The sequence below is a fragment of the Ammodytes marinus genome (genome assembly GCF_949987685.1).
Source record: "Ammodytes marinus genome assembly, chromosome: 11".
NCBI classification, from domain to species: domain Eukaryota; kingdom Metazoa; phylum Chordata; class Actinopteri; order Uranoscopiformes; family Ammodytidae; genus Ammodytes; species Ammodytes marinus.
In genome coordinates, this window is record NC_137215.1 from 11,711,498 (window position 1) to 11,738,979 (window position 27,482).

General features: G+C 40.3%; 1 protein-coding gene across 2 annotated transcripts; it reads left to right on the forward strand.

Annotated features, from left to right (window-relative positions):
* Window positions 1–5,639: 5,639 nt before the first annotated feature.
* On the forward strand, window positions 5,640–26,987 carry ppm1ba (protein phosphatase, Mg2+/Mn2+ dependent, 1Ba). 2 transcript variants are annotated; one of them, XM_080037077.1, is made up of 7 exons: window positions 5,640–5,996; window positions 12,056–12,938; window positions 13,456–13,573; window positions 16,934–17,048; window positions 17,567–17,624; window positions 22,763–22,779; window positions 23,497–26,987. In XM_080037077.1, coding segments are annotated over exons 2-7 (1,182 nt in total). In that variant the 5' UTR covers window positions 5,640–5,996; window positions 12,056–12,065; the 3' UTR covers window positions 23,498–26,987. The 2 variants fall into 2 exon arrangements, with proteins under 2 accessions (XP_079893203.1, XP_079893202.1); XM_080037076.1 differs by lacking the exon at window positions 22,763–22,779.
* The last annotated feature ends 495 nt before the right edge of the window (window positions 26,988–27,482 follow it).

The following is a 27,482-nucleotide window of genomic DNA, read 5'->3' on the forward strand; positions in this document are numbered from 1 at the left end:
AGTGTTTTGCTCTTCTGAGTCTGACACCACCAACTCACTATTTTCACTTCTTTCACTGCTTTATGCATCATTTCTTCCTTTTTTCTTTTGTAAAGTACACCCCTTCTTTGAACCCTCCACCTCAACCACATCTTTCCTCAGAGCCAAAACAAATCTCCCTCGGTGTGTTCCCTTGGGTGCGATCGACGTGACATCATAAAACTCAGGACCGAGCAGAAATGCAGAGAGAGAGAGAGAGAGAGAGAGAGAGAGAGAGAGAGAGAGAGAGAGAGAGAGAGAGAGAGAGAGAGAGAGAGAGAGAGAGAGAGAGAGAGAGAGAGAGAGAGCTGGTACACAATATGGAGATGAAGTAGATGCAGTAATAACGTGGGGTGGTGGCCTTCACTCTGCCCGCTCAGGGAGAAGATCGTCCTTGCTTTGTTAAACGATTTCTTCCAGCTCAACTCTTCTCCCCAATATCAGTCAAAGAGAGATCACTGAGAGATCTTCGAGGGGAAACGACAATTGCATGTATACCCAGAGTTGGCTGGGTCACCTTGGCGCACAGCTCACTTGGTAAATCAATCCGTTTATTGCCATTCCACTAGCTATTCAGGTTGCTTTAGTCACTATAGGTGCTGGGCGCTGGCGAAGCTGCAGTCAGACCCCCGCCCACGGAGGATTTCTTCATATCGTTCTAGACACGGGTGTTTTTAAGACTGCAGTAAACTGGTGGAGGAGTTTAGTGTCTTTTTACTATATTTTAGGGAGCAATGGTTTTCTTTAATAGGCCTATCACATGTCCACCTGCCAATCAAAATCCTGAACCTCTGCCCCCTGCACATAGGGAAATTTAAAATGTTTCTTACAGGAAAGACGCGATCACAGTAAACTTGATTTTTTTTTACTTGAGTAAACCCTTTTCTAAGACTTTTGAATTAATAAACATTTTTTGAATTCCAAATATCTACATCTCCATTTCTCCTGTTCTGTTTCTTTCTCTGCCTTATGTTTGGCAGCAGTACCTCCCTCTCCCACTAGATGGGGTTGCAATACTACTGATGGTCAACAACAGCCATTCATCTCTGACCCTGCGCGCTGGGTTGCGCTCTTTACCGTAACCAACTCAGGCCAACCTTTCTATACAAGGGCATTTTAACTAAATTGCATCGTTTCAATTCTATCATGGCTAAATGGATCAATCTGGATGCGAGAGAGTGAAAAGTACCTTGGAAGTTCCTCCAATAGCTAATGCTGAGGTTCCCTTGGGCAAGGCATCACTAGCCAACTTAAATGTGCAGTGTGTAAAGGGAAGCAGCGTTTTTTCAGGACAGACTTGATTGAAATGGAAATGTATTTTTTGTTTTAGTGTTAGTTTTAATTAGCATATAATTGCTTGAAAATAAAAGTTGTTGTTTATTTAATTACCTTAGAATGATATACTTTCGAGAAAATACTCGCACTGAACCTTTAAAAAACTCAAGTGTGATTAGCGCCAAGATAAGATCTCAAATGTTTCAAATGTATTAATTAGTATAGCTTCAAAAGTCCAGTACTGTTTATCATCTTTCACACTGACAACATTCATCTTATCTCTTTTTGCAAAGTAGAACTGGCCCCACCATGTCACTTGCTGATGACTGGCGACATATGGCTGCAGCACATGCCCCCCCTGACACTAATATACTGGCCGTGTACACACATGTTCCTGTAGTGACACACTAAATGTAGTGGGTGTGTCCCAGTTCCATGTCGGCTACTGGACGTAACAGGCATGTGATCACAGTCTGTATGGTGCATGTGTACGTGTGTGTGTTCGTGATTGTGTGAGATATATTCATAGTATGACATATGCATGACATATAAGTGTTGAGCATGCACGTCAATGAAATATGTCCACACATAGCCATAACCATGTTTTCATGCCCTTTTTTCTCCCAGTGTGTGTGTGTGTGTGTGTGTGTGTGTGTGTGTGTGTGTGTGTGTGTGTGTGTGTGTGTGTGTGTGTGTGTGTGTTTGTGTTTGTGTTTTTGTGTGAATTTGTACACTGAGCACAAGCCTGTGTGTGATAGTAATAGTAATCCGGACTGGGCAGCTGCGCTCATTCGTATTCAGCCCCAAGGCCCTTCTAGGCCGTCTCGCTGATTAGGGATCAGAGACAGAGAGAGAGAGAGAGAGAGAGAGAGAGAGAGAGAGAGTGAGAGACAAAGACAGATATTTTGTAGACAAAGCAAGAGAGAGAAGTCCTCTCCCATTTAGTAAACAGTTGGTTAATGACTCTAATCCCATTAAGCAGGGGGAGCAGCTTGCCCCCTAACATAACATGCATTAGTATGTATGTGTAAGTGTGTGGCTGTGGCGCGCATTCTCCTTCTGCCTCTCTTAGGCTCTGTACTTTATACACAGAAAAGTAAATTGATTGGCCCTCTTGAACATTTGATAAAGCCCTAATGTAACATTTGGAGCTGTCGAGGAGGCTTGGAGAGCAGCCTTATGAAAATGACATGTAAATCAAATGAGCGTTGTATACTTCCAGGCACGATTTGCCAACAATTATTGTTTTGACCCGGCTCCTCAGTCGACAAAAGAAACCTGCTCCCTCTGAGGAGCAGGAAATCAGCTTTTCAAGGGCTCTTGTGTTTGAAGAGTGGAGGGCAAGGCAAGGCGTGATTGCTGCACTCGGCAGAGAGGATCAGACATGGGGTGATTTCATACAAGCAGAGAAAGGCAGCAGAGGCACTTAACTCCATGTTTACTCTACTAACTTGTGCTGATCTCTCTCTCTCTCTCTCTCTCTCTCTCTCTCTCTCTCTCTCTCTTTTGTTTATCAAACAGCTGATAAATAACTAGAACAATCCAACATTCCAGCTTGTGGCCTATTTCAAAATAAAGCTTATGTTTGTCTCTCACCTCAGTCATACAATGTCTTGGTGGCAAAATAAAAAATGTTCAGTGCGACTGCAGGATTTAAACTTAATCAATCCATCATACTGAATACATGAATATGCATGGGAAAATAAAATGCATATGCCTATAATAATCTGCCATATACATGTTGAGTTATTTATATGAACATCTGCTGTTATAATGTTGCTCAGATAAGCAAAAGAGTAAACTGAAGATCTGTATCTCAATGGCATCCTTAAGAAAAGTATTTGAAAACCCAGCAAGGATTATTTTGTTCAAACATAGATACATGGAAGAATATTCTTTCAAGGAGGCTGGATTTCATAGCGAAGCCATTCTCTCATTGTGATTTATTTATAGTCTGCACTATTAATTTGGTGTAGAAGCAGTTTTGTGTTATAGGACGGGGGATGGGCAATTTTGAGTGATTACTTTTTATTGAAGCCTACACAACAGCAATAGTGCTATGGCCATCTTGATTGATTGATTGATTGTCTTTATTTCGAACATGCACGCAATACGAAAACAAGTTTAAATATTAATAGATGAATAAATAAATAAATAAAAAAGCAGACACACTTTCTACATGCTCGAAAGGGGGTAGGAGGAAGTAAAAAACGTATCTAGTCCTACCCCTTAACAGATCAATTTGGCTTGGATAGTTAGTATTATGTTATTAACATGTCAGTATGATAAAAAGCTATAATAATGCATATATATATATATGAATAATAAATAATTGTTATTGCTATGGCCATCTTTGGAGACACACAAGTTTAGGCCCTAGACTGAAAGTCAATGCCAGGCATGTACTGTGGTGGAGAATTACTTTTGTCATTTAGAAGCCACCACTTTTTCAATATAATTTTAGAATTGTATCAAAGTCACAATTCTCAATGTTTCCTCATTAATAACCTGAGTTGAGGGCAATATAATAGTGCACTATAGTTTGTATTGCTTCACAGTTTGAGAATAATTAACAATAAAAAAGTGTCGTTAATCTCACTATAAATCTTGTATAATTTATAATAAAAAAGTATAGCTCCAGATTTTAATTGCACCCTTAAACCCCATAATTCCCCCCAAGCTCCCTGTTGATGTTCTGAAACTTCCTGCAAGGCATTGCAACAGTATCATCCAGCATATTTACCATAGCAGATAACGATTCCGTGATAGGTACATCTCTTAACTTTATTAAACGACTGGTATTCTTGAGGACTATAATATTCCAGCTTTGACTTTCTTCAAGGTAAAGCTTGTGTAATCAGTTGCAGTATATAATATCTAACATTTACAGGTTACACAGGTTGTATAAGAGAGTCACAAGTTGAGGACAGTAGCTTCAGCTTGTGAATCCATTTTCAACTGTGAAATGTTGAATATGTTGAGAACGCTTGTTGTCAAAATCGTTTAGTTAAAAATCCGCAAATATCTCCCCTCGATTTGCTAAATGTACGTACTTTGTGTGCGCTGACAAAAAAATCAAGTGTTAATACACATCCTAGGCTCTGTAAACTGGTATGTAAAAAGAGGGGCCCACTGTAGCTAGCAGCAAGCCTGTTTACAGAGCCTAGTTTTTTTTATTTATTATCAGTGCGCACACAGTACGGACAGGTAGGATCTTGAGGAGATTTTCACTGATTTCAACTGATCGCTGACTACACCTTTAAAATCCTGCTTCAGTGTATTATGGAACCATGGTTAAACTGTCTTACTGTAATGACTATGGATATTAATCTAACAACATGAGCAACATCAACAGAAAATACTAGAAAAATTCCTAGTCCACCATGAATAAATTATGACCAACTCAACCTTCTTCTCTGAACATTTGCTCCACAAAATATATCCCATTTCATATTAATGCTTCCTCAATACCTTGCAATCATATTTGTTTTATAGTTTGCCAGCAGTCTAACATGTAGATAGTTTATTTCATTGCACAGAGGAATCTAGTGTTGAATCAAGCAGAAGGCTGATAACTTCTCATCAATATTAAGGCTATATTTAAGTAAATATTTTGTATGATTGAGATTGCACATTTAATCAATTTATTCAAATATATTATTTTGATCGTCATACTTGTGGGGTAGGTGTATTATGGAATTTAGTGTGTACAGTACAGTACAGTAAAGTACAGAATATTTTCAAAGCCAGTCTTACTCTACTAGACTTGTTATGCTGCAAAATGTAATCGAAACAGCATGATGAACTTTGTGAAAAGACATATGACGTTGTTGCTTGAAAATGCATATCAAATGTTCCTCCACATGAAATCAAAAATAAGCAAGCTGTAGGCATACTCAATGAAAGCATGACAAAGCTTATTTAACTTAACAACTCCTATGCCCAGATAAAACAGAGAATGTAGGCCTATGTCCAATTGCAGAGAGTAGAACTTTGTTTAGTATTTAGTATTGCCATATTTCAAATTAAATGTCAAAATGTTCAATGAGATTATCTTGATGATTAACCTTTAGCCTGTGCATTTCTCAAATGTATACACAATTTATTGTTTAACAATTGCCTGTTGTTGATGAATACATACATCTGCTGTGAAAACCAAGCTCACGAGGAGAATTAAACACCGTTTACAGAGCCCTTACGTCAGAGAAGAGGTCTGACTGACACAGTACTTGACTAATCACGTCCCAGCTTCCAGCGATCATCCAATAACAGGAGAGAGCGAGAGGCTTGTCTCGCCCCCAAAATGCATGTTGAAAAAGAACGTCATCTGCTTCATACATTTAGCTTTAGCCAAATTTAGCTAGCTGCTCAAATCAGACACATCTTGCCGAAACGAGCGTTATTCTTTTAAAGCCGACAGCCTACGGCGACGGTTGTTTAATGGCTGCTCCCTTGGGTGTACAGTGCCAAACATGTATATAAAAGCCTTATTCCGGTGCCGAGACATGCTGAAAGGAGAACTGATCGTGTGAAATGCTGGCTATCTTAATCAGAGCTAGCTGACGAGCTAAGGGGGTCGAGAAACGAAAGTGGCTAACATTTAACCAGAGATAAGCATATTAACAACACGCCTGAGTGCTATAACCTATCTGCCACTGAAGCCACACGAAGAATAAGGACTAATAGAGATAGTTTTCTACAAAGTAAGTAACGTTTTTGGTTTCAATAACATTGGCTCATAGTAGCATACTAACAACTGTGAACTTAGCTGGGTTAGCATAGATAGATAGCCTCATTTACAGTTAGGTGACAACTGACTATTGTTATCAGAAAACGAAATGTTTGATCGGAAGGATGAAAGTATAGGTGTATATGTCTTGGTGTTTGTGATGATACTGATTGTATCGATCCCGCTGATGTTGCGCCAGGGTTTTAGATGATTGACGTTTCTTGTTGTTACCCTGTGTTATTGACTTGGGCCATTCTCTTATCATAAATATAAGGGTGGCAGTTAAAATACCGTAGCAAGTAATAGTATAGTAACATTTGGTTAATAATGCAAGCCTGTTCATGTTATGATCATATATTTGCATCTCTCATATTGTAACTAGATCATACCGCCTTGTTTTCATTGTATGATGGTCTAGTTTTCAGATACTTAAAATATTGAATATGTTATTATAAAATAATATAATTAATTGTCATCTAAATGTTTAAAATCAATATTTCAAAAGTCTTACAAATGCATTTTTATCAATCCTTATTTCCTGAAAGACTCAACGCTGGTACAATTTTTTCTTCTATGAATTACAAATGCCTTTTGCATTTACATCACAAAGATATATGATCTTGTAGCAACATGTGAGACGTTATTATTTTTGTCTTTTTAGTTTTGTATTTTGAATTTCCTGAATTAAGATAACGACATAACAGTCAAGTATATCATTTTACTTTTTCACTGGACCAAAGAAGTCATGATTTATGCAAAATGATCCGTAACCCAAAATAATTGATGTTTTTTTCTGTACAGTTTATTGTAAAATCTGCCTTCATTTTCATTCTGAGCAGCATGAAATAGTCTAAAAGTCTAACTTACCTTTTGGACTCTCCTTTGGAAAAACATAATTTATTATGCCAACTTTTATACCTATTTGTGTAATTATGAAGTTCATATATATTTAATGTCTAGAGCAGAAGATTGAACTCAAGTGCCTTCATGTTTTATGTCGGTACGTATCGTAACACAAGTACAGGAATAAACTTGCTTTATTGCATTGTTGTGGCTAGTTTTATTGGGTTGCTTGTGTGTATGTGGCTGGGCGTTTAGCAGTGTGTGTGTTTGTGTGACGGTTTGTTCCAGAAATGGCAGCATCATCAGTGGCATGTTTGTGTTGGCACCTTGATGTGAAATCCTGCACTAGCCATGCGGTTTTAGCCTGTGTGACTACTGCACGTCTACTGGCCTGGTTTGTTTTTGTTTTGTCTGATGATTGTAGCACTTTACACACGCAAAATACATTGTTGCTAACCGGCAAGCTAGGAATAACTCAAAAGATAAATCTGTCAATTGCCGGAGAGAGATGATGGACGTACCTGTCTGAGCAAACAAATAGATTTGCTGATAAAACTTTCGAATTAGCCTGCATAAATACTGCCTGTTTAAGCTGATGCCTCAAATGATACCGGAGCATGGAATCTGAGATATACTTATTAGTACTGAAGTTTGTTAACACCATGTATCATTTACGTAAACTTTTGTAGTCTTTATATAACATATACATTTACAAATTGAGTTAATGGTTGCACAGTACTTGTCAGTACAGTATGTCCTCCAGGATTTGATATTGCTGTTAAACCATTTGGTACATGGCAAATGTTGAACCCATGCATTGCCATTGATGTTATTATGAATTACTTCGGCTCTTTCTTCACCACTTGAACATCTCATGGTTTTTCAAATGTTAAGTCATAGTAGTCAAATTGAAGGCAGGTTTCTGGCTGGAGAAAGCAGGTATACGTGTACTCTCTTTGACGTCTGGTCAAGCTCCAACGACGCCACTGCACTGGAGATGACTGGAGCTGTCTGTTCAAAGAGCACTTGTTCCAGGAGATTGACCGCTCCTGATGCCACTTCAGTGATGAGTCATCAAAGAGAAGGGGATCTGCAGTATCCCCGGCCTGTTTGTTCCACCTGATTCCATTTTAGTTATAGAGACTTGATCAAAACTGAGTATCCTTTTTGACAACCTTGGAACTTTTTTTAAACACTGAACAGTCAAAGCAAAGCTACAACAAAACTACATTCACGCCTGACAAAATGTATCTCAAATCTATAACTTCTCCATGTTATTACACTCGGTGCAGTTTTCTGATTGGCAAATTGTGTAGGTACACTGATTATAATACATAAACTCAATGTGAGGAAGCAAGTCCTGGAACTCCCCCCATACCTAGGCAGATGACCCCCTGCCTAAATCACAGTATAAGCACATTGATATACCTGGATGATTTTAAGATTTATTTCATGCTCAACTCTTACTTTTAAGTGACATTTCATGTGGACTATTACATACAATGTACTTCATGTCACTGGGCATTGGGCAATAGTCAAGAGACTGTTGAGAGCTATCATGTTAGTGGTAGTTTCACTGAGGTGTGTAGCCTGTGGTCTGTGTTTGACAGGCTAATCTGGCCCTGTGTGGATCCCATCAGCAGCTGACTGTTAAATTGAGTTAGCTTGTTAAAGCTATACCCTGTTTCTCTGAAGTCTGAGACCTGCAGGCCTGTCTGTTAGCCAGATCTGATTTTTGACACTGGCCATGTGTGCCACTTGACATGTGAGAGAAAACAATTGTGTGGTGTGAGAGTAAATCCGAGTTAGGTCACTTTTGAGTTTTGCTACCTTCTTATTGAAACTGAATCCTGATATTTATTCACACTTTATAAATGGCTCCTTGAACACACACACGCGCTTTGTCAAGGCATCTCTCACTACCGCTAACCCCTCCCCCCCTTCCTTTAACCCCACGGGTCTGTCTTGTCACCTGTCTTGAATCCAAGACCTTTGATATTGAGATAGGTAACGTTAAATTTACAGTGCCCTCTCTGCAGTCATCCACTAGTCCTCCTAACACAATAATAATATATTTATCAATGTAAGATATGAAATGTATATCATTGTATTTGCTGGCTTTCAGCTTGTTTCTTATCAGACAAGGTAACATCAACGCTGCTAACACATTTGGTAGCCTATCTTCATCCTTTAAAATGTGTTTGTGATGCACTTGTTGTGAGGTGAATCTGGCCTGCACTAGTGTTACTTCCCAACTCTTTGATGTGTGTGTGTGTGTGTGTGTGTGTGTGTGTGTGTGTGTGTGTGTGTGTGTGTGTGTGTGTGTGTGTGTGTGTGTGTGTGTGTGTGTGTGTGTGTGTGTGTGTGTGTGTGTGTGTGTGTGTGTGTGTGTGTGTGTGTGTGTGTGTGTGTGTGTGTGTGTGTGTGTGTGTGTGTGTGTGTGTGTGTGTGTGTGTGTGTGTGTGTCTTTGTTTGTCTGTTGATAAGCAAAACAAGTCGCACCTGTTCTATCTCAATTAAATGATTTAGAAGACTATAAATCACAAACACTACACTTGCGTATTGATCATCAGTCTCCTCTTAAAGTGAACAATACATACTAAACCCATGTCATCATTCTGTACCACTGACTTTTTGCTACAGTGTAGATGATAATGTTTGAGTAACTTTACATAGTAAGAGGTATGTGTGATTTACATATTTGATATTAAGTTAAATTCTGTGTATTTTTCCTTTTACTTCTGCTGTTAGTCTGCTGTTGAATGCTCGGGTTGTGTGCATAACACCAATGTGTTGGTTACAAACTAGGGATGGATATCGTTTTTCGGATATTATTGATAGCCCTGTATCGATTCTGATACTGCTTTTGATACAAATACTTATTGTTGCTCTTAATGATACAACTCACCATGAATTGGTGCGAAAAAATTCAGACTTATAATATCATAGTTATTTTACTATTACTTTTAGGCAGAAATCAGAAATTCTATTGATGCAATCTGAGACTCCTTAATTCATGACTATTTCTACAATGATAATGAGTGTTGCGTTGGTTTAACTAAGCCGAGACAGTGACATTTTCAGTTTGGTAGATCCCATCAGCATCACAGCTAGGAGGCTGGACTGATGACGTAGGTGTTGCAGCTGCTTTGTTAAAGCAGTCAAACACGCTGCACTACTTCATATTTATAGAGTTATGTAATTGCAATTTTTTATGAGGTTGCTGGTGTTAGTCACTTTACACGCTAGTATTGTATTTAGCCGCAGTAAGCTTTAACTGTTGAACGTTTTGACAGGAGAGCACAGAATGTAAACACGCAGTTACGCAAAGTCAAACGTCATCGCCTTACGCTGGGAACTCTGTCATCATTTGGACATGAATATTCATTTTTATAATGGCAGCAATGGTGGAATGAATTAATGTTCAAAAAAACGGAGAGCACCACCATGTGTCAAGGAGCTTATCAATATTTCGGTACTGACCGCTAAGGAACTGGAACCAATTTTTTACCGTTACCATCACTATACACAAATCTGAACAGCTCACTGACACTGACTCACACATTTCCTGACCTAGACAGCCCAAAAGAAACTGACTGAGTTTACCTATTTAGCGTTTGTGGTACTAGGTTGTCAGATACTCAAATGCATGAGCACAAGCATTGAAATAGTAGCCTACGTTTTTCTGTTTTTAACTATCTATAACCAAGTGTACAATAAGAGACCGGAAGCTTGAGAATGCTGTCATCTTATTTTTAAGTAACATTTATCGATACCTTAAGGAAATAAGGCACATGTTAAAGCTTGGGTGGGTAACTTTTACACTGTAATATTTGGCAAAAATGTCATATTAGCCATTCAGCTATATGTAGGTGAAGTGGTCTGAGAATATCTACTCATCACTCTGCCTCTGTGTGCCGCATGGACATGGTGTGCCGCCCCAAAAATTGCCACCGCTCATGTACACTTTGACCAATCAGAGCAAGGCTCCCATTCTCCGTTCTTATTGGCTGTTGGGCAACGACGTTGTTGCGTCAGTTGCTTGAGCGTTCACGACCCTAGCAGTCTGACAGTGTGGCACTATGGCAGCCAACAAAGACCAATGTCTACCATCAACGGCCCCTAAATGTCCTATTTCCCGTTAAACAACAACTGCTTACAACGCTAAGACAGCAAGGATAAGAGGAAAGACCGGGAAAGACACTAGTTGAAAAGAAATGAACGTGCATAACTGTCGTTGGGAGGGAGGAGCTACAGCAGGTAGAGCGTGTCAGGGAGGGACCCGAGAGAACACAAGTGGAGCGGTTGAGGTATTTGGATTCAAATCTCTATCCCAACTGCTATTTTCTACCAAATCATATACCCCAGATTAAAGAGTGAAATTTCCGAGGCATTAAGTATAGTGTGACAATCAATACGACCATAAAAGATCACATTCTCATATAACCCAACCAATAATCATAGGCTGACTTAATAATTGATCTCCCATGGAGCAGCCTGATGCTGCTGTTCATTTAGCTAATGCAGGTGTATATGCACATATAACACATTCTCTCTATCACTCTGTGTGGAGCTCCTTAAAGCTCTTAGTAGCCAGTTGTTTCTGGCCAAAGAAGCTTTTACGCCTGCTCCTCTGTCTCTTTAAGCATAAACCAAAGTGGCTTTGCTATTTCTGGATATGATGAGCAATGACAACTGTTTGGTTGAATGATCTCTTTAGGCCTATTAAGTAAACCCAGTGAAACACACATACACACTCACACTCACACTCTCTGAAGCTCCAGAGTCTTCTAAAATCTGGGGGACAATTGCAGTGTTTACATTTTTCAGATCCTCACATATTTCAGTTATTTGATATCTGTAATCTGCTTTTGGCTGAGAAGCAATAACCACTAGAATTTTGACTGAAAGGTCCTTTTATGTTATTTCATTTCCATTCATCTTATTAACCACTACCACCAGCTAAGTAGGACGAATTTGTTCCAGGAACAGTGTATCCATTTTTAAGTCATATTTGAGAAAAATGAGTTTGCATGACACAGTCAGTATTTTACAGTTTTCCTTTCACTGTATCATGAAAACCTTTTTGAGTTTCAGCGACATTTATTTTAGCCAGGGGTGTGTGTGTGTGTGTTCAGTGTCTGTTTTCTTTTCTTTTTTTTTTACCTGTGTCCCCCTTGATCTCTGTAGGACCGGAGCCATGGGCGCCTTCCTGGACAAGCCCAAGACGGAGAAGTACAACTCTCACGGTGAGGGCAATGGCGTGCACTTTGGGCTGAGCTCCATGCAGGGCTGGCGGGTGGAGATGGAGGATGCTCACACCGCCGTGCCGGAACTCCCCGCTCCCGGTATGAGTGACTGGTCCTTTTTCGCCGTTTATGACGGTCACGCCGGCTCCAAAGTGGCCCACTACTGCTCTAAGCATCTCCTGGAACACATACTCGGCGCTAGTTTAGCGACAACACCGGCCGGTTCAGACAGCTCTCCCAGTGAACCCCCAGCACCGGTTCCTCCTACCGTGGACGCCATGAAAGCCGGCATCCGGACGGGCTTTCTGAAGATCGACGAGCACATGCGCAGCTTCTCCGACCTGCGGAACGGCATGGACCGCAGCGGCTCCACGGCGGTGGGGGTGCTCATGTCACCGGAGCATTTCTTCTTCATCAACTGTGGCGATTCTCGAGCCGTCCTGTACCGCGACTCACACGTCTGCTTCTCCACGCTGGACCACAAGCCCTGCAACCCGCGAGAGAGAGAGCGCATCCAGAACGCCGGCGGCTCGGTCATGATCCAGAGGGTCAACGGATCCCTGGCCGTGTCCAGGGCCTTGGGGGACTATGATTACAAGTGTGTGGACGGGAAGGGCCCCACGGAGCAGCTGGTCAGCCCGGAGCCGGCTGTGTTTGAGATGGTACGGGCCCCAGAGCAGGACCAGTTTGTGGTCCTGGCGTGCGACGGCATCTGGGACGTCATGTCCAACGAGGAGCTGTGCGAGTTTGTCAAATCCAGGCTGGAGGTGTGCGACGACCTGGAGACAATCTGCAATGAAGTGGTGGACACCTGCCTGCACAAGGTGTGTACACATTGTTTGTTTGATGATGAAGAAATAGCCTCAGTGTTTCCCACAGGTTGAGAATTTACTGGTGGTGGGTGGCGCAGAGTGTGACCGTGTGATGGGCGGGTTTGGTATTAAGTTAGTCAAACAAATGTTTATGGACTATTTATTGATAAACAATGAGTCAATGACGTTAAATAATTTATAAAAGAATACCTTTTTACATATCAAACAAATCCGACTATGAACATGTCAAAATTCCTAAATAAATTACTATTAACATATCACAAACCAGACTATACGGCTCGGCAGTATCCAATTTTTAATATCTTTTCAATCGTCTTCAAATTATACCCAGGTACATGGTATGAAGCTGCTTCGTGGGCTGTTAAGAAATGAGCCACAGTGCAGACAGACCAGTTCCATTGCTTATTCCTAGGAAATCAACTTTTTTTTCTCTTATCAATTTCTTTCAGCACCACACATTAACTCCTTCTCTTACCCGCTCTTTCTTCATCCCTCTCTTCCATCTTAGGGGAGTCGGGATAACATGAGTGTTGTGTTAGTGTGTTTGCCCAACGCTCCCAAAGTCTCGGAGGAAGCTGTGAGGAAAGACGCTGAGCTCAACAAATATCTGGAGTCTCGAGTGGAAGGTGAGAATTCAAAGGATGGTTGGGGGGGAAAGAAGCAATGTGTTGTCTGTATGTGCAAACATAATAGGATTGTTAAATATTTAAAATTTGTTGTTTTTTTCCCTTTGTATTTCTTTAGTTTCTCTTGTTTGTGTGGCTAAAAGTGACATTTTAGATCGTTGAATAAGTTGACTTAAGTGTAGGGCTGGCCCGAATTATTCGAATACTCTTTCGGAAAAATTAGTATTCAGAGCTTAAATTAGTATTTGGAGCTTCTTTTTTTTTTTTTTTTTTTTTATATATTTTTTATTATTATTTTTTTTGCAAGAAGCAATATAATGTCATCAAATAATTTTATATTTGGATATAAAAGTTAGTAATATTGTAGTAGTAGTATTGCTCATTTAGGAGGATATTACATCACTAAGTGTCATAGCGCATCCATTACTTCACCTCCGAGCGCGTAAATCTTCAACAAAATATGCAGATACTGTCAAAATCGGTTCCAGGGAGTATATAGGGATTATTAACGTTTTTTTTTTTTTTTTTTTTTTTTTTTTTTTTAATGTTGTTTTTGATGGAACGAATATTCAAATATTCGCTCGGAAAAACCAACAAATATTCGAAGCCTGAAAAATGGCATTCGGGCCAGCCCTACTTAAGTGTTAGGGGGGAGGTTACTGTCATGTGGTAAAAGAATACACTGTTTTTAATTTAATAAAGACTGGTGATTCACTTTGTTAATCAAATACACCCACTACTATTATTGCTAAAATATTTCTTGGAGGCGAAAAAAAAACCGGTTCTTTTTATCTTAGGTCCAACAAATGTTTTTCTTGAAGACATGGGATCCTTTCCTTCTTAAAGGTTCTCCGTTTGTGTTCATTCTTGCACCCCCTTTGGACAAAAGCGGTAGTGTTTTTACCACCTCAGCTGTTGTTTCTGGGTGAACGTACCCAGGACAAAGGCATTAAGAAAAAACAATATGAAAATAGCATTCTTTGCACTGGTGCTCTCGTTTGTTGTTACATGTAATTTATGATCATCAGAGGTAAAATGAGACTGTTTCATAAATATTTAAACGTTCCTCGTAGCAACTGTATATTGTATCTGTATGCATGTTCCTCCAGCGACTGACCCTAGCACAAGTCTATATTGCCTAACCCTCCAGCCAAGTTAGTTCCTGCTCTCAGCAGAGGAATGACACCATTGTGACCTCCTTTTCCATTTCAACGAGCATCTCCCCTCTTTATTCCCTGTCCTCTCCTCCCATTCCCCCCTCCTTTAAACGCATGTTTCTTTCCCCTCCCTCATTCCAACATTCTCTGTCTTGTTTGCATTTCCTGCTCCCCTCCTGTCGACTTCTTTCTCTCCTTTTCTTTCTTTCTCATTTCATTTGTTCTCAGGAGGCATAGAGGCCCTCTGATGAAACCCAGTGCAGCCTTGTCGGGTTTGTCAGCTCTCCTCCTTTTCTACTGTTAGTTTGTGTTAAAGCTATAGTGCGACAGAAGTTACGCAATATAGCTTTAAACCAGGGCTGTTCAGTTGCTGAACAAGAAATGTATTTTCTAAACTGCTAAATTAAGTCAAATGAATCCTTGATCCACACACAATGGAAATGCATGGATCTAGCAATTGATAGATAGATAGATAGATAGATGGATGGATGGATGGATGGATGGATGGATGGATGGATGGATAGATAGATAGATAGATAGATAGATAGATAGATAGATAGATAGATAGATAGATAGATAGATAGATGGATGGATGGATGGATGGATGGATGGATGGATGGATGGATGGATGGATGGATGGATGGATGGATGGATGGATGGATGGATGGATGGATGGATGGATGGATGGATGGATGGATGGATGGATGGATGGATGGATGGATGGATGGATGGATGGATGGATGGATAGATAGATAGATAGATAGATAGATAGATAGATAGATAGATAGATAGATAGATAGATAGATAGATAGATAGATAGATAGATAGATAGATAGATAGATAGATAGATAGATAGATAGATAGATAGATAGATAGATAGATAGATAGATAGATAGATAGATAGATAGATAGATAGATAGATAGATAGATAGATAGATAGATAGATAGATAGATAGATAGATAGATAGATAGATAGATAGATAGATAGATAGATAGATAAACAAACATAGCACAAAAAGTAAGAAAGGGTGGGTTGTGCAATCTTTTCTTCCAATGCCAAACAGCTTATTCTGCTATTGACTCGTGTCGTTTATTGGATTGGATGATTGAAGTCTGAAGAAACAAGACATATTGGCAATTTAACAAACAGGGGCCTTGGTATCATGTGAAAAAAATAAAAATACATAGCCAGAACAGCCTGGCACCTCCTCCTCATGCTGGTCAACACCTTGGTCACACAATGCTGTGGGATGGCATCCCATTCTTCAACCAGCTTATGTAGTAGCAAGTCAGCCAATGTGGTTGTGTTGGTCACTCAGGCACGAACCGCACGCCCAAGCTGATCCCAGAAGTGTTCAATGGGGTTGAGGTCAGGACTGCAGGCAGGCCATGACAATCCCATATCTCCACAGTCTGGGACCGAACTCTATCCTCCAAGATGACAACGCTCTCCCTCACAAAGCAGGGTTTATCAGAGACTACCTCCACAACTTCAGAGTGGAGAGGATGGAATGGCCTGCCTGCAGTCTTGACCTCAACCCCATTGACCATTTGTGCAATCAGTTTGGCATTTTTCTTACAAATGTGGCACTTAAAAGGGAAATAAACAGGCTTTCCAACGGTGAAAGATGTATTGCCAAGAAGCATTGCTACAACAATGAAATAATCGTCCAAACACAAATTTCATCACTTTTTGTGCTAAGTTTAGAGGAGATCTACTATGTAATGCAGGTGGTAACACAAATACTCCAAAGTGGGTTTAAAATCCTTTTACATTTCAGGGTGAAGTACAAGCTATGCAAGATGTTGGTTTGGTGAAGCACTGAAGATGTTTGGCTTCAGGTACTGTCTCGTAAAGGAGAATAGTAGAGAGAAAAGAAAAGAGGGACAGGAATGCTCTGGCTGAACATCGACCTGGCCTCATGCCACTCCCAATTCAGTTGCAGTAGGCCTCTGTGTGTCACCATCTCTCTCTCTCTCTCTCCCTCCCGTCTCTGTCTCAGACACACTCACTCATATCCACACAGACTCACTTTACTTCACTTCACTCCAGCTTTACTTCCTTTCTTCTAATTCGTCCCATTTTTGGTTTCTTGCCTCCGTTCTGCTCTCCTCCTCCTGTCTCTCCCCCAGCTGTTCTTGGCTATTACCAGCTCTGTCCTACTGACTTGTGTAACAGCTTTGTCTGGTGTTGTTTTTAAAGAGATGCTGTCCAGGCCAGCGGAGGATGGCTTTCCGGACCTGGTAACAGTTATTAGGAACCTGTCCACCGACAACAACCTGCCCACTCTGCCACCAGGGGGAGGCCTTGCCAGCAAGTAAGTCATATTCTGTGTTTTTTGTAGGGCCCGACCGATTTATCGGCCGGCCGATTATATCGGACGATTTTCGCATATTTTCTTCGCATATTTCGGAATTATCAGCATCGGCCGTTTTTTTTTCCCGATTTTTTTTTATTTTTTATTATTATTATTATTTTTTTTTTTTTTAAGCAATCATGTGTGAAATGTATTTCTGCCCTGGAGGTAGCCTAATTGAATTGCATTAATGCTATAGCCTATTTACAGCAGCAGCAGGTGTGTTGTAATACATTGGATTAATTTACACTTGACAGTTCCCCCTGCAACCAATAGCAGAGGCATTGGTCATCGCTTGACAGTTAATAATAATAATAATAATAATTGATAGAATTTATATGGTGCTTTTTTGGAGGTCATTCAAAGACACTTTACATCATAGAGAATCATACATGTAGAAAAAGAAAACAAAATACAGAAAAAATTCAAATAAGGTTTGAATTGAAAAGCTAATTTCTTTCTGTGTTTTTTTTCTGCAGACGCAGTGTTATTGAAGCAGTATACAACCGTCTGAACCCGTACAAGGAGGAAGATGGGGTGAGGATTAGTACATGTGATGAATATGCTATATAACATATCTGTGATATCAGCTGTCTCATTTGTTAAGTTTGTCTTTCACATGTAACTTTCTCTGAAAACCTCCTACACTTGTGTGATTGATCTTGTCAAGTGGACCAGGCTAGTGTTTTGTGTCTTCAAAATCATAGCAGATGGAGTATTACTATTGACTTTAGAGATGGCTTTTGGCCCAATCACAACCTCCCATTATGATAAACTTCAGTTTTTTTGGTTTCTCTGCATGGTGCATGATGCACACGTTCCTATCAGCTCTCAAAATGGCTTATGCATGCATGACAACACAGATTTGTCAAAAGTCTTTCTGGTAAAACTGAGACTTTTCACTCTTTAACAAATCCAGGTGAAATACTTCTCTTTATAATTTCTAATTTATTTGCTTTATGTCTAAGTGGGGCACTCCCTGAACATCAAAGATGTTTCTCCCTCCCCCCTTCTCTTATGTTTTCGATCTCCTAACACAAAGCTACTAAAGGAGCTAATAGATAATAGATTCTTGCTGAATCGGTGTGTATTTTCTAGACACCAAAGACATGTAGAATTAATAAGACAATGCCATATGCACAGATGTATAGCAACTACAACAACGGATTGATGAAAGGAATTAACTGAAATCCAAGTTTCAAACACTCATGTTTTGTTGGCTTTAAAAGTGGCTCTAAAAGGAGGATGGTGGTTGTAGCAAATGAAGGTTCAGAGTATCTACCATAGCCCAAAATACATGGCCTCTGGTTTTGCCTTTATCTCATGCACCTATGTTTGCTGCAGACATTTAAAAAAGACTTTGCCTGTAAAATGGGAAATAAAAAAAACAAGGACTGTGTTGCTACTTGCCAGTACGCTTACAAAAATGTGTCTTCTCTGACAAAATGGTTTGGAATCAATAGACACCTGTGCGCTCCTGTTAATTTGCTGTTGCAGTGGACGGTTGGATTGTGGTGTGTGTGTGTGTGAGAGTGATTGTGAGTGTGTGTTTTATATGATGGATCAGATTTGACTGTGAGGGAATGGTCCACTAAGATGTCACCTTGACAATCTATATACTGACACTGCAGTCCTAATGATTCTGAAGACTATGTCCACTTGTTAATAGCGTGTGTGTGTTTGGTAGCTTGTGCTCAGAGTGAGATAATATGGACTTGGTTTGTCTGTAAGAATGTAGAGTTACAATTATTGTTTGTATTATGAACACGCACACATTCACATTTTAATAGTATTTTAGTCCATTTGATTATAGCATTTTTGTTGGTAAAATTAATGTAATTCTTATAGGTTTGTTGTGATGCTGCTGGTTCTATTAATTGTTGAAAGGGGTCGGTTAGCAGCGGGCATTGCTGTATGTACGTCTGTTTCGACCGTACCACCTTGGGGTTCCAACTTGATACATTTTCCAATGCTGCACATAGAGGCTTTGAATAAATTTACATTTTCATCTTGATGCAATAATGTTTAAGGGAGGCTGTAATGGAAGGTTTTTCCTAACATTTGTATTTTTTTTTGTCAAAATCAATAAGGACTGTACGCTACACTATCAGAGGTGCTATCAGTAAAATATGGCTTTGAAAAAAACATAGGGCAGCTTCTGGAAACTACAATATTTGTAAAAAAAAATCAGGGCTCCAACATAACCTCCAGTGTTGAGTAGGTTTATGTTCAAATTTGACTTTGAGTTTCTAGAAACGCATTATATAAATACAATTTATTGTTACATGTTGCTGGCAAATGTTACGATTGCCACCTTCAGTTTTAGGATACATTACTTACAGTATTTTATTCCTGAATATACGGAATGAGTTATTCTTAGGAAAACTTTGACTTGCCAACAAAGCTGGCATTAGCATGATGTTCCAGCAATCATTGAGCGACTGTGATCGAGAGTAGCAACAATTAAGTGAAGTGAAGAAGTAACGGCAAACAACACTTTTTATATCATTTGTGCAAAAAGCTCAAAAGTAATTGCTGCTGGCACCTTTTTAACTTAAAGAAAAATCAAGAACTAAAGACTTCACCTTCTATTACAATAATAATGAGGAAAAATACATGACTAAAATGTTCTTTTTATTTTTCCTCTAAATTTTTTAAAATTATCATAGATGTACACATACTCTTATGCTGGGTTTACACTAGAGGACTTTTAAAAGACTTTGAAAAGACTGAAGACTGAAACCCTCTTACTTCTAAAGACAATCAACTCACACCTGCAGACAACTAGTCATTAGTCGCAGAGTGAGATTTTGAAAAGACAGGGGGGCCCAATCCCAAATGACTCCCTAGGCACTCCCACTCCGTGAGCGAGTGTCACTCGCTGTGGAGTCACACTCGCGGCTGTGAAGTGCCACTCGATCATTAAAGCCACTACGAGTAACATGGCACGTTGGCGTCCCCTTTGGACAAAAGCGGTAGTATTTTTACGACGCCCGCTGTCGCAAAGCTGTTTCCTAGCGCGTGCCAGGCGCGTGAGTGTGAACTGAGAAGGGAGCATTATAGTGCATGTCCGTGTGTTGAAAGTGTGAGGACTCTTTTCGGCTCCGTGAGAGTGGTTTTGACACTGCATCAACTAATGCCAGTCACTGCCACACATACCTGATTGCAATGAGTTGATACAGCAGTGTCACCTAACTACTCTCTCTCACGGAGCTGAAAGATTACGTGTCCGACTCATGGTCCGACTCCTCACAGAAAGCGAATGAACGAGAGACGGCAGTTAGTATGGATCACGATGAGGTAATATGTTTATGTTGTTGTAAATAATTACTACTTCAGATAATGGTTATCTGATGATGGTGAAGCAAAGCAAACTTTGTGTTAGTACCAACCGCTCATTCATTTAGGAGTAAACACTGCAGTCTAGTTTCGCTCTCGTGAAATTGTATACACGTTGCTTGGCAACGCCCTCCCGCCCGCCTATCACTCTCCCTTTTAGCTTTTCTTCATTGCATTTTTTCTTTGATGGTTCAGCCCCGTTATCAGTCATTATGACGACAAATAACTGTCTCAAACAAGGCTCCCGCTCCCCTTCCCTCACCTGGAGGGATAGGCTTCTCAATTCACGTTGCTGCGCCACACTGAAATCTGCGACCAATACGGATATGTGACCATAGAGCCTGCACGAGCGAACCGAAAATCGGACTGGGTGTGCGACCAGACCAAAAGCAGTAATAAAAACTATTTAAAAACGTCTTTCTTTGCACTGATGGTCTCGTTTGCTGTTAAAGGTAATTTATGATTATCAGAGGAAACATGAGGCTGTTTAAAAGATATTTAAATGTTACTCGTAGCCGCTTTAAGGGCGAGGGTATAACAACGGTGCGGCTTTGGCAAGCCCTCGCCTTTGCCAGACGGAAACAGGAAGAAACCTAGAGACACTAGTTTGTTAAGTCTTTATTTCTCACCCTAAAATAAAATTCCACCACATTTATATTTGACATGAAACACTCTTTACATTCATATAGGCTACGCATGTGAGAGTAAAATGTAGTATTGAATAAAAACAAACTCACTCCCATGCTTTTTTGGCTGCATAATTTATTTGTTGTTAAACATTTTCTAACTGCATATTCTTAATTTTACCAGCTCAGTCTGCAGTGGAGAAAACGGGTGGGTGTTTGATCCGCTGTTTAATTATCCTTTTAGTTTACATGCACAGCATACAAAACCAGGGAAAAGAACAATAGTCTGCTAAAGCATGTATTCCACTTGTCATGATACGTTAAGCTGCCATTACGACCGGCGAATCGCGGCAGTTAATTAGCGTGCATAAATTATAATGGTGGTCATAAATAAGAAAAGTCATGCGCTCCAGCTGACTGACGTCACCGCCGCTATTAATACCCCTCATCGGCTTTAAATAACAGTAACACAAATCTTACTAACAATTTAAGGAAACAATAATCACTGTCCCTTATTAACTTGTGTGCATTTTCTTCATCTGCTTCGTTTTATCTTTTATCCACGGTCCTGAAAATACACTAACGGTAGACAAGTGGCATAATCAAATCAACAAGTGTAAAACAACATGTTCGTTCCGATATTGTAGGCTACCCTCCGGTACCGTCATTTAGGGCTATGCATAAAAATAATCAATCAAATGTCTGTTTGAGGTAAGAGTACGTTTCATTTATAATTCGGGAAACAAACTCCATGGAACTGTCATTTGTAGGTTTGGCTCTTCCATTCCGGACATAATTGATTGGCGGACACTTGTGTCAAACGTAGGGCTGAGCCAAGATCGATGCAGACTCGTTGATCGAGGGCTTTATAACCCACTTACACGACACTCAATATGGCGGGCCCTCCCCGCGAACGCGCAAACGAAGGGATAGTGGATAGGGATAGGGTGTAGGGGGTGGATCTAGATTGGGCCGGGGTCTCATATTGCTAGACTACAACTAGATTCCTTTTGAGATTAATATTATTTCCTCAAACGCGATAGTGATTATTTAATTAAAAAAATGTTAATTCAATATTCCGAGCGGGGGACTTCCTTTAGTTATTTGACCATCTTTATTTGCTGATCTCGTCCCCCAATAACTTTAACTCCTAACCCTGTATTTGACGGTAAAGTGTTAAGGTTGCGCGGCTGTCAGCCTGGTTCTCCCGCCGAGGCTTCAAGGAAAAAGTGTCCGAAATAAGTGCCTGCACAGGCGGACACAGGTCGCGACTAATGCCGCTCCTCCTGCGTCGTGCTTGGTGCATGCGAGAGTGTGACAGTGTTTATGTCATTTCGCTTGAGCCAACCCCTTAAGACTAACGATAATTTCAAACATGTTTGATAATGTCGGAACGTCAAGACGGGAAGAAGACTGGCTGAAATCGGGTCGGATGACCACTTTACACCAAACGACTGAGATTACGGGCACGCGCCACAACTCCAGCACGACTTCTGTGATTTCTGATTGTCTGCGACTGTCAAATTGCGTGAAAAGTTGTGTAGTGTAAGCCCAGCATTAGCAGCATTGTTAGTTCTAGTCACAGTTCAAAATAAATTTGTGTGTGGTGAAGTACACACACACACACACACACACACACACACACACACACACATTGATAAGGGATTTATCGATGTGTCTAACTGTGTGTTCACCCTCTGATTAACGCAGCCCTCCTGTTTCATTTGGTAAGTGATCACATATATAAGTATTACACCCCCTGTACTCCAACCCCTCTCTTTTTCCAACCCCACTCATCCACACACACACACACACACACACACACACACACACAGACAACCACACACTCACGTGCATTCTTACAGGCATGTAAGTCCCCCCTCCATCAGTCTCTACTCCCTGCTCTGATCTACTCTCTGGCATGTGGAGCTTAAGGCGTTGTGTGTTTTGGTCTGGACGGTTTGTGCGCAGACATGGATTGTTCCGGGTCGTTTTCTGGTTCCTGTCTCCGTCCCCCTCTCTCTCATGTCCCACGCACGCAAACACGCATGCACCCTGTCTCTCTCTCTCTCTCTCTCTCTCTCTCCACTACTGCACGCGGGTCTATAACAAGTCTCTGTTTTCTGTTTGTCACTCAATAAGACGAAAAGGCCTTGGAATTATTGTGTTGGCGTACTGTTGTTGAAAAGAAGCGACACACTGAGGTGAACAGTGTGCACTCTCTAACACTGCTATTGTAAATGCTTTTAAGCTTTTTTTTCTTTTCTTTCTTGTGTTTACCAGAGGAAAACCGGGCTTTGAAGTCCAGGTTGGGGAACAATATCCTTGACTGTGTGTTTCAACATTTGATAATGGTGTGTCCTCTCTTTTTTTTTTCTCTCTCCCTATTTCACCCTAATCCTCCTATACATCTTCTTTTTCTATCTGTGACTTTCCTCTTGCAGACCGGAGCTGATTCGGAGTGCCACTGGTAGCTGTCCAGCACAACTGCCTGATCGAAAAGGAAAAAAAAAGAAGAGAAAAAAAAAACAGGACCACTTTTTCCACACAAGATCACATCCATAGTAACTTTTTAATTTCCTCTGGGATTCTTCTTCTTATTTGTTATGCCCCCCCCTCCTCCACCCCCCCCCCCCCTCGCCCCCCCAACCTGAGAGCTCAAACAAAGCATAAATCCAGTAAAAAAAAAGCAAAAAAATCAGACGACACACCCTATGTAGTGGACTGCAGAACAGATTGTTTGGGGTTCTTTTTGTAGAACAAAACGGAAAAATAAGAACAACTTCATCGATGGTCTGAAAGCAGAACTGTACAGACAGTATATACAGTACATCAGAGGAGAGGCAAACAAGCACACTTTTTCTTGCTCCCTCGTTTTTTTCTTACTTTCTCTTGTGGTGGTTGTTTTTGTTGTTGTGGATTAGGCGGAGACAACAGGAGCAGCCCCCACACAACTCTGCCAGTCAGTCGTTACCCAACCAGGCCCCGCATGGATTGAGATACTGTTGGCTGCATTTTCTTTTGGCATTATTTTTGTTTTTGAAGTGTGAACTTTAATTGCACCTGACTGCCAGCCAATCAACCACACAGGCCTGCGACTCCAACCCCCAACCCCAACTGGTGCTGTCCAGTTAAGGCATATTTGGGGTTCTGGGCATTTACTGGTACTCAAACGGGCCCAACGCATCACATGCTTAGCCTACGCACCCAAAAGCTTCACAGAACTCCTGAAAAAAAATCCTCCGCCATTGGAAGACCTCTGGGTCTAAGACACAAATTCACCCGGAGCGACACATCTGGACACGACGGGAGCATTCGTGAGGGAAAACCGAGTCTGTTTGGCAACACGTTTCCGTGCACATGTCCACACTAAAACCGGACATGGGCTGGTTAGCCGGGTTGCTGCCAGGAATTATAGACAGGCGGCTCAAACTCAACTGTGATGATGACTCTTCTTGCACGTTCCTGCTCACTACCTGTCCTCCTTTCTCTTCTATTTCTTTCCCTCTGTGTCTTTTTCCTCCTTTTCCCCCCTTTCTCTTCATATGACAGAAGAGGACCCGGCTGTCATTTGCATCGGCAGATATCGCCAGAATCATAAGCTTTTGAGCCTGCTGTTGTTTTACAAGATATAAATTATATATTAAATTCATATATATATATATAGATATAGAGATATATTTTGATTTGTTTGTTTCATCTAAATTCCCAGCTATGGTGTTCATTGTGTGTGTGTGTGTGTATGCTTGGACAAAGAAAAAACACAAAATAAGTCAGTTTTCCCACACAGCAGCTTTCCAAATACAAGCTTTTGGGAAAAGGAATTCCAGCCTCACCTTTTTTCCTCTTCTTCCGCCTTTCTTGTCACACACACACACACTCACACACACACACACACACACACTGCTACAACTGGCCTTTTTTATCTCAAATATCCTGTTTAAAAATGCCTTTTCTTTCTCGTTTGAATGAAACAAAAATTCCATAATTTACCTTTCTTTTATTTCTCAATTGATTTTGTTAAATGTGTTTTGGGTGTAAATGGCTTTTCAGAGAACTGAAGCTGTGGTCCTATTACAGATGGACAAGGGGAGCATCAAATATTCCCTTGGAGTTTCACTGTATGAAGTAAAAGAGGGACACACATAACCCTACAGCCACTGTTCAGTCGCTGAAATCGCTGTTTTTTTCACAGCTACCTTCATAGACTTTTGGCAAAGGCACGGGGCGGTAGCTGGTTTTGATTCTTTGGCTTGACCACGAGTCCATTTAATTTCTTTCAACCCAATCACTAAGAAGTGATGGAAACTCTTCTTCTTTTGAAACAAATGTCTCTCTGAAACAAAATGTGCTCATAGACAAAGTGGATACACACACTTTGCAGGTGTATTCCTTTCTGTAGATGCATTGAAAATAGGCTATTAGTACATAAAAAAAAACTGTAATATACACTTTTTTTCAATCATTCACTGACAAATTCCTTGTGCTTTCTGAAGTGGCAGTATTGAAAGAGAATAGGCCTAACAGAGTTTGCTGGCTGATTTTAATGTTCTTGTGGTACATTCTCACTCTTGGTGCCATATGAAAGATAGGTACTTGAATGTGTAGTTTCTTTTTTGCAGTTGCGTTTGGGATGATTGATTATATATTGTGTTCCTTGTTTGTGGTGGAGGGGTGGGATCTCTATAGCTGTGCATGTTTGTGATTGAGGGAGGAGTGTATTATGTGTGTGTGTGTAAGAGTGGTACATGTGCTGGGGCGCATTGGGGATAATGCGGGCAGGTTCAGTGTGGTGGAAATACAATGTAAGAGAGAATTGGAACACATAGCAGGAGATTTTTTTTACATTAATCACCTTTTTTAACTTAAAAGCTGAAATTCAGTTAGACAATAACCCCCCCAGAAATTGTCTTTCTTCTGCATCTGATTTGATAATGTGCCTGTAATAAAATCCATCATGTTGTGGACTCCTTACATTATAATTCCTGACTTTTTAACATTGTATCATGTTTTTTTTTTATCGCACTGAACACAGTCCTCGCTTTAGGTTTTTATGTTTAAGCTAAATCAGACACTGTTCTAGGAGAGGAATTGAGGGAGGGAAGGGGGGTGAAACAAAAACATTTTTTCTGAATGTATTTTTTTTCATTATTGACACTGATTCCACTGCATGGACTGAATACAAGCAGCACTACAGCCTCACATTATCTCATCAGTCATTTAAGGACAAAACAAAGCTCTCTTGGCTCCCATTTTGCTTTGAAAACAAAAAAAGGAAAATTAAATGCTTGATAATTATTCTGGTTTTGTAATAAAATCAAAAGGCTCATGTGTGAAGACTGTTGTTGGGGTTTGGTGATGATTTGATCCTGATTTGTCGCTTATGTTAAGTAAGGATAGGCTTATAACTTTTCTGGTCTGACTGCGTCGATGTTGACTGCGTCGATGTTACCTGCGTGACACCAGAAGTAGGGATATGTTAGTGGCTACAGAATGATAAAAGATAGGCATGACATTCCTCGTGTAGGATTTTTTTTATAGGATTGAAATGAACCCTTGTACTCTCTCATCTGTTGTCCCTGGTCATCCTTTATACCCACACTGTTAGAATAGAGACAGATGTGTCAAGGCAGTGATAAATTCCACAATTCTTTTTATTTATTCCTGTGCTTGTAACTCTTTAAAAAAAAGAAAAAAAAATGCTTTATTTTGAAGACAGAAAGAGGTCATGATGAACTGGTGCGCATTTGATAGTAATGAATGGCCGACTCGCCGTCACCATTTGAGAAGACTAAAGGAAGGGGAGGTTTATGAAACACCCAGGGGTATTCTCCATCCTTACTTCCTGTACTAATTTTCCCAGTATACTATTGTGATGTTACAGACCATACAGTAAACGTCAATAAAAGATGGATTTAAGTTTAAACGCTTGAAACTGTGATGTGTTATTTTTCTGTGTTATCCAAAAGACAGAGCCTCTGTGGTGTAGCTTAAATTGTTCTGTGCCAGGGGAAAACAAGTCATGTAGCTCTGAAAATCAAACATGAGTCCAACAATAAGACCCATGCTTTTGAATGTTTCTTAAATGATAGGCAAAATTTAATGAATGAAACTATGTTTTTTGGGATCAGCCTTGTGCTTAACTGAATTTATGTAAAGTCTCTTTGGACTATAGCATTAGATATTGCAACCATTCAGATTTGCTGTGCTTGTGTATTCATCATAGGCAATAATTAAAATCACTTGGTTATCGCCACCACTTAATGCAAGTGTTCAATTCTGCATGATAAGTAGGCCTAATTTTGATTATATTTTGGGACCAAACTCGATGTCCTTTTAGCCTACTTTTGTAATGTTTTGAATTAACTTTCTTTACTAGAGTGGGCTACTTTCACAGTACGGTGACTTTCATTGAAGTAGCCTAAGGAAA

Excerpts from the sequence above, each read along its gene's own strand:
- ppm1ba (XM_080037076.1), top strand. The coding sequence starts at position 12,066 with ATGGGCGCCTTCCTGGACAAGCCCAAGACGGAGAAGTACAACTCTCAC. Across the intron at positions 12,939-13,455 it reads TGGACACCTGCCTGCACAAG|GGGAGTCGGGATAACATGAG; the intron begins GTGTGTACACAT and ends CTTCCATCTTAG. Across the intron at positions 17,049-17,566 it reads GGGGGAGGCCTTGCCAGCAA|ACGCAGTGTTATTGAAGCAG; the intron begins GTAAGTCATATT and ends TTTTTTCTGCAG.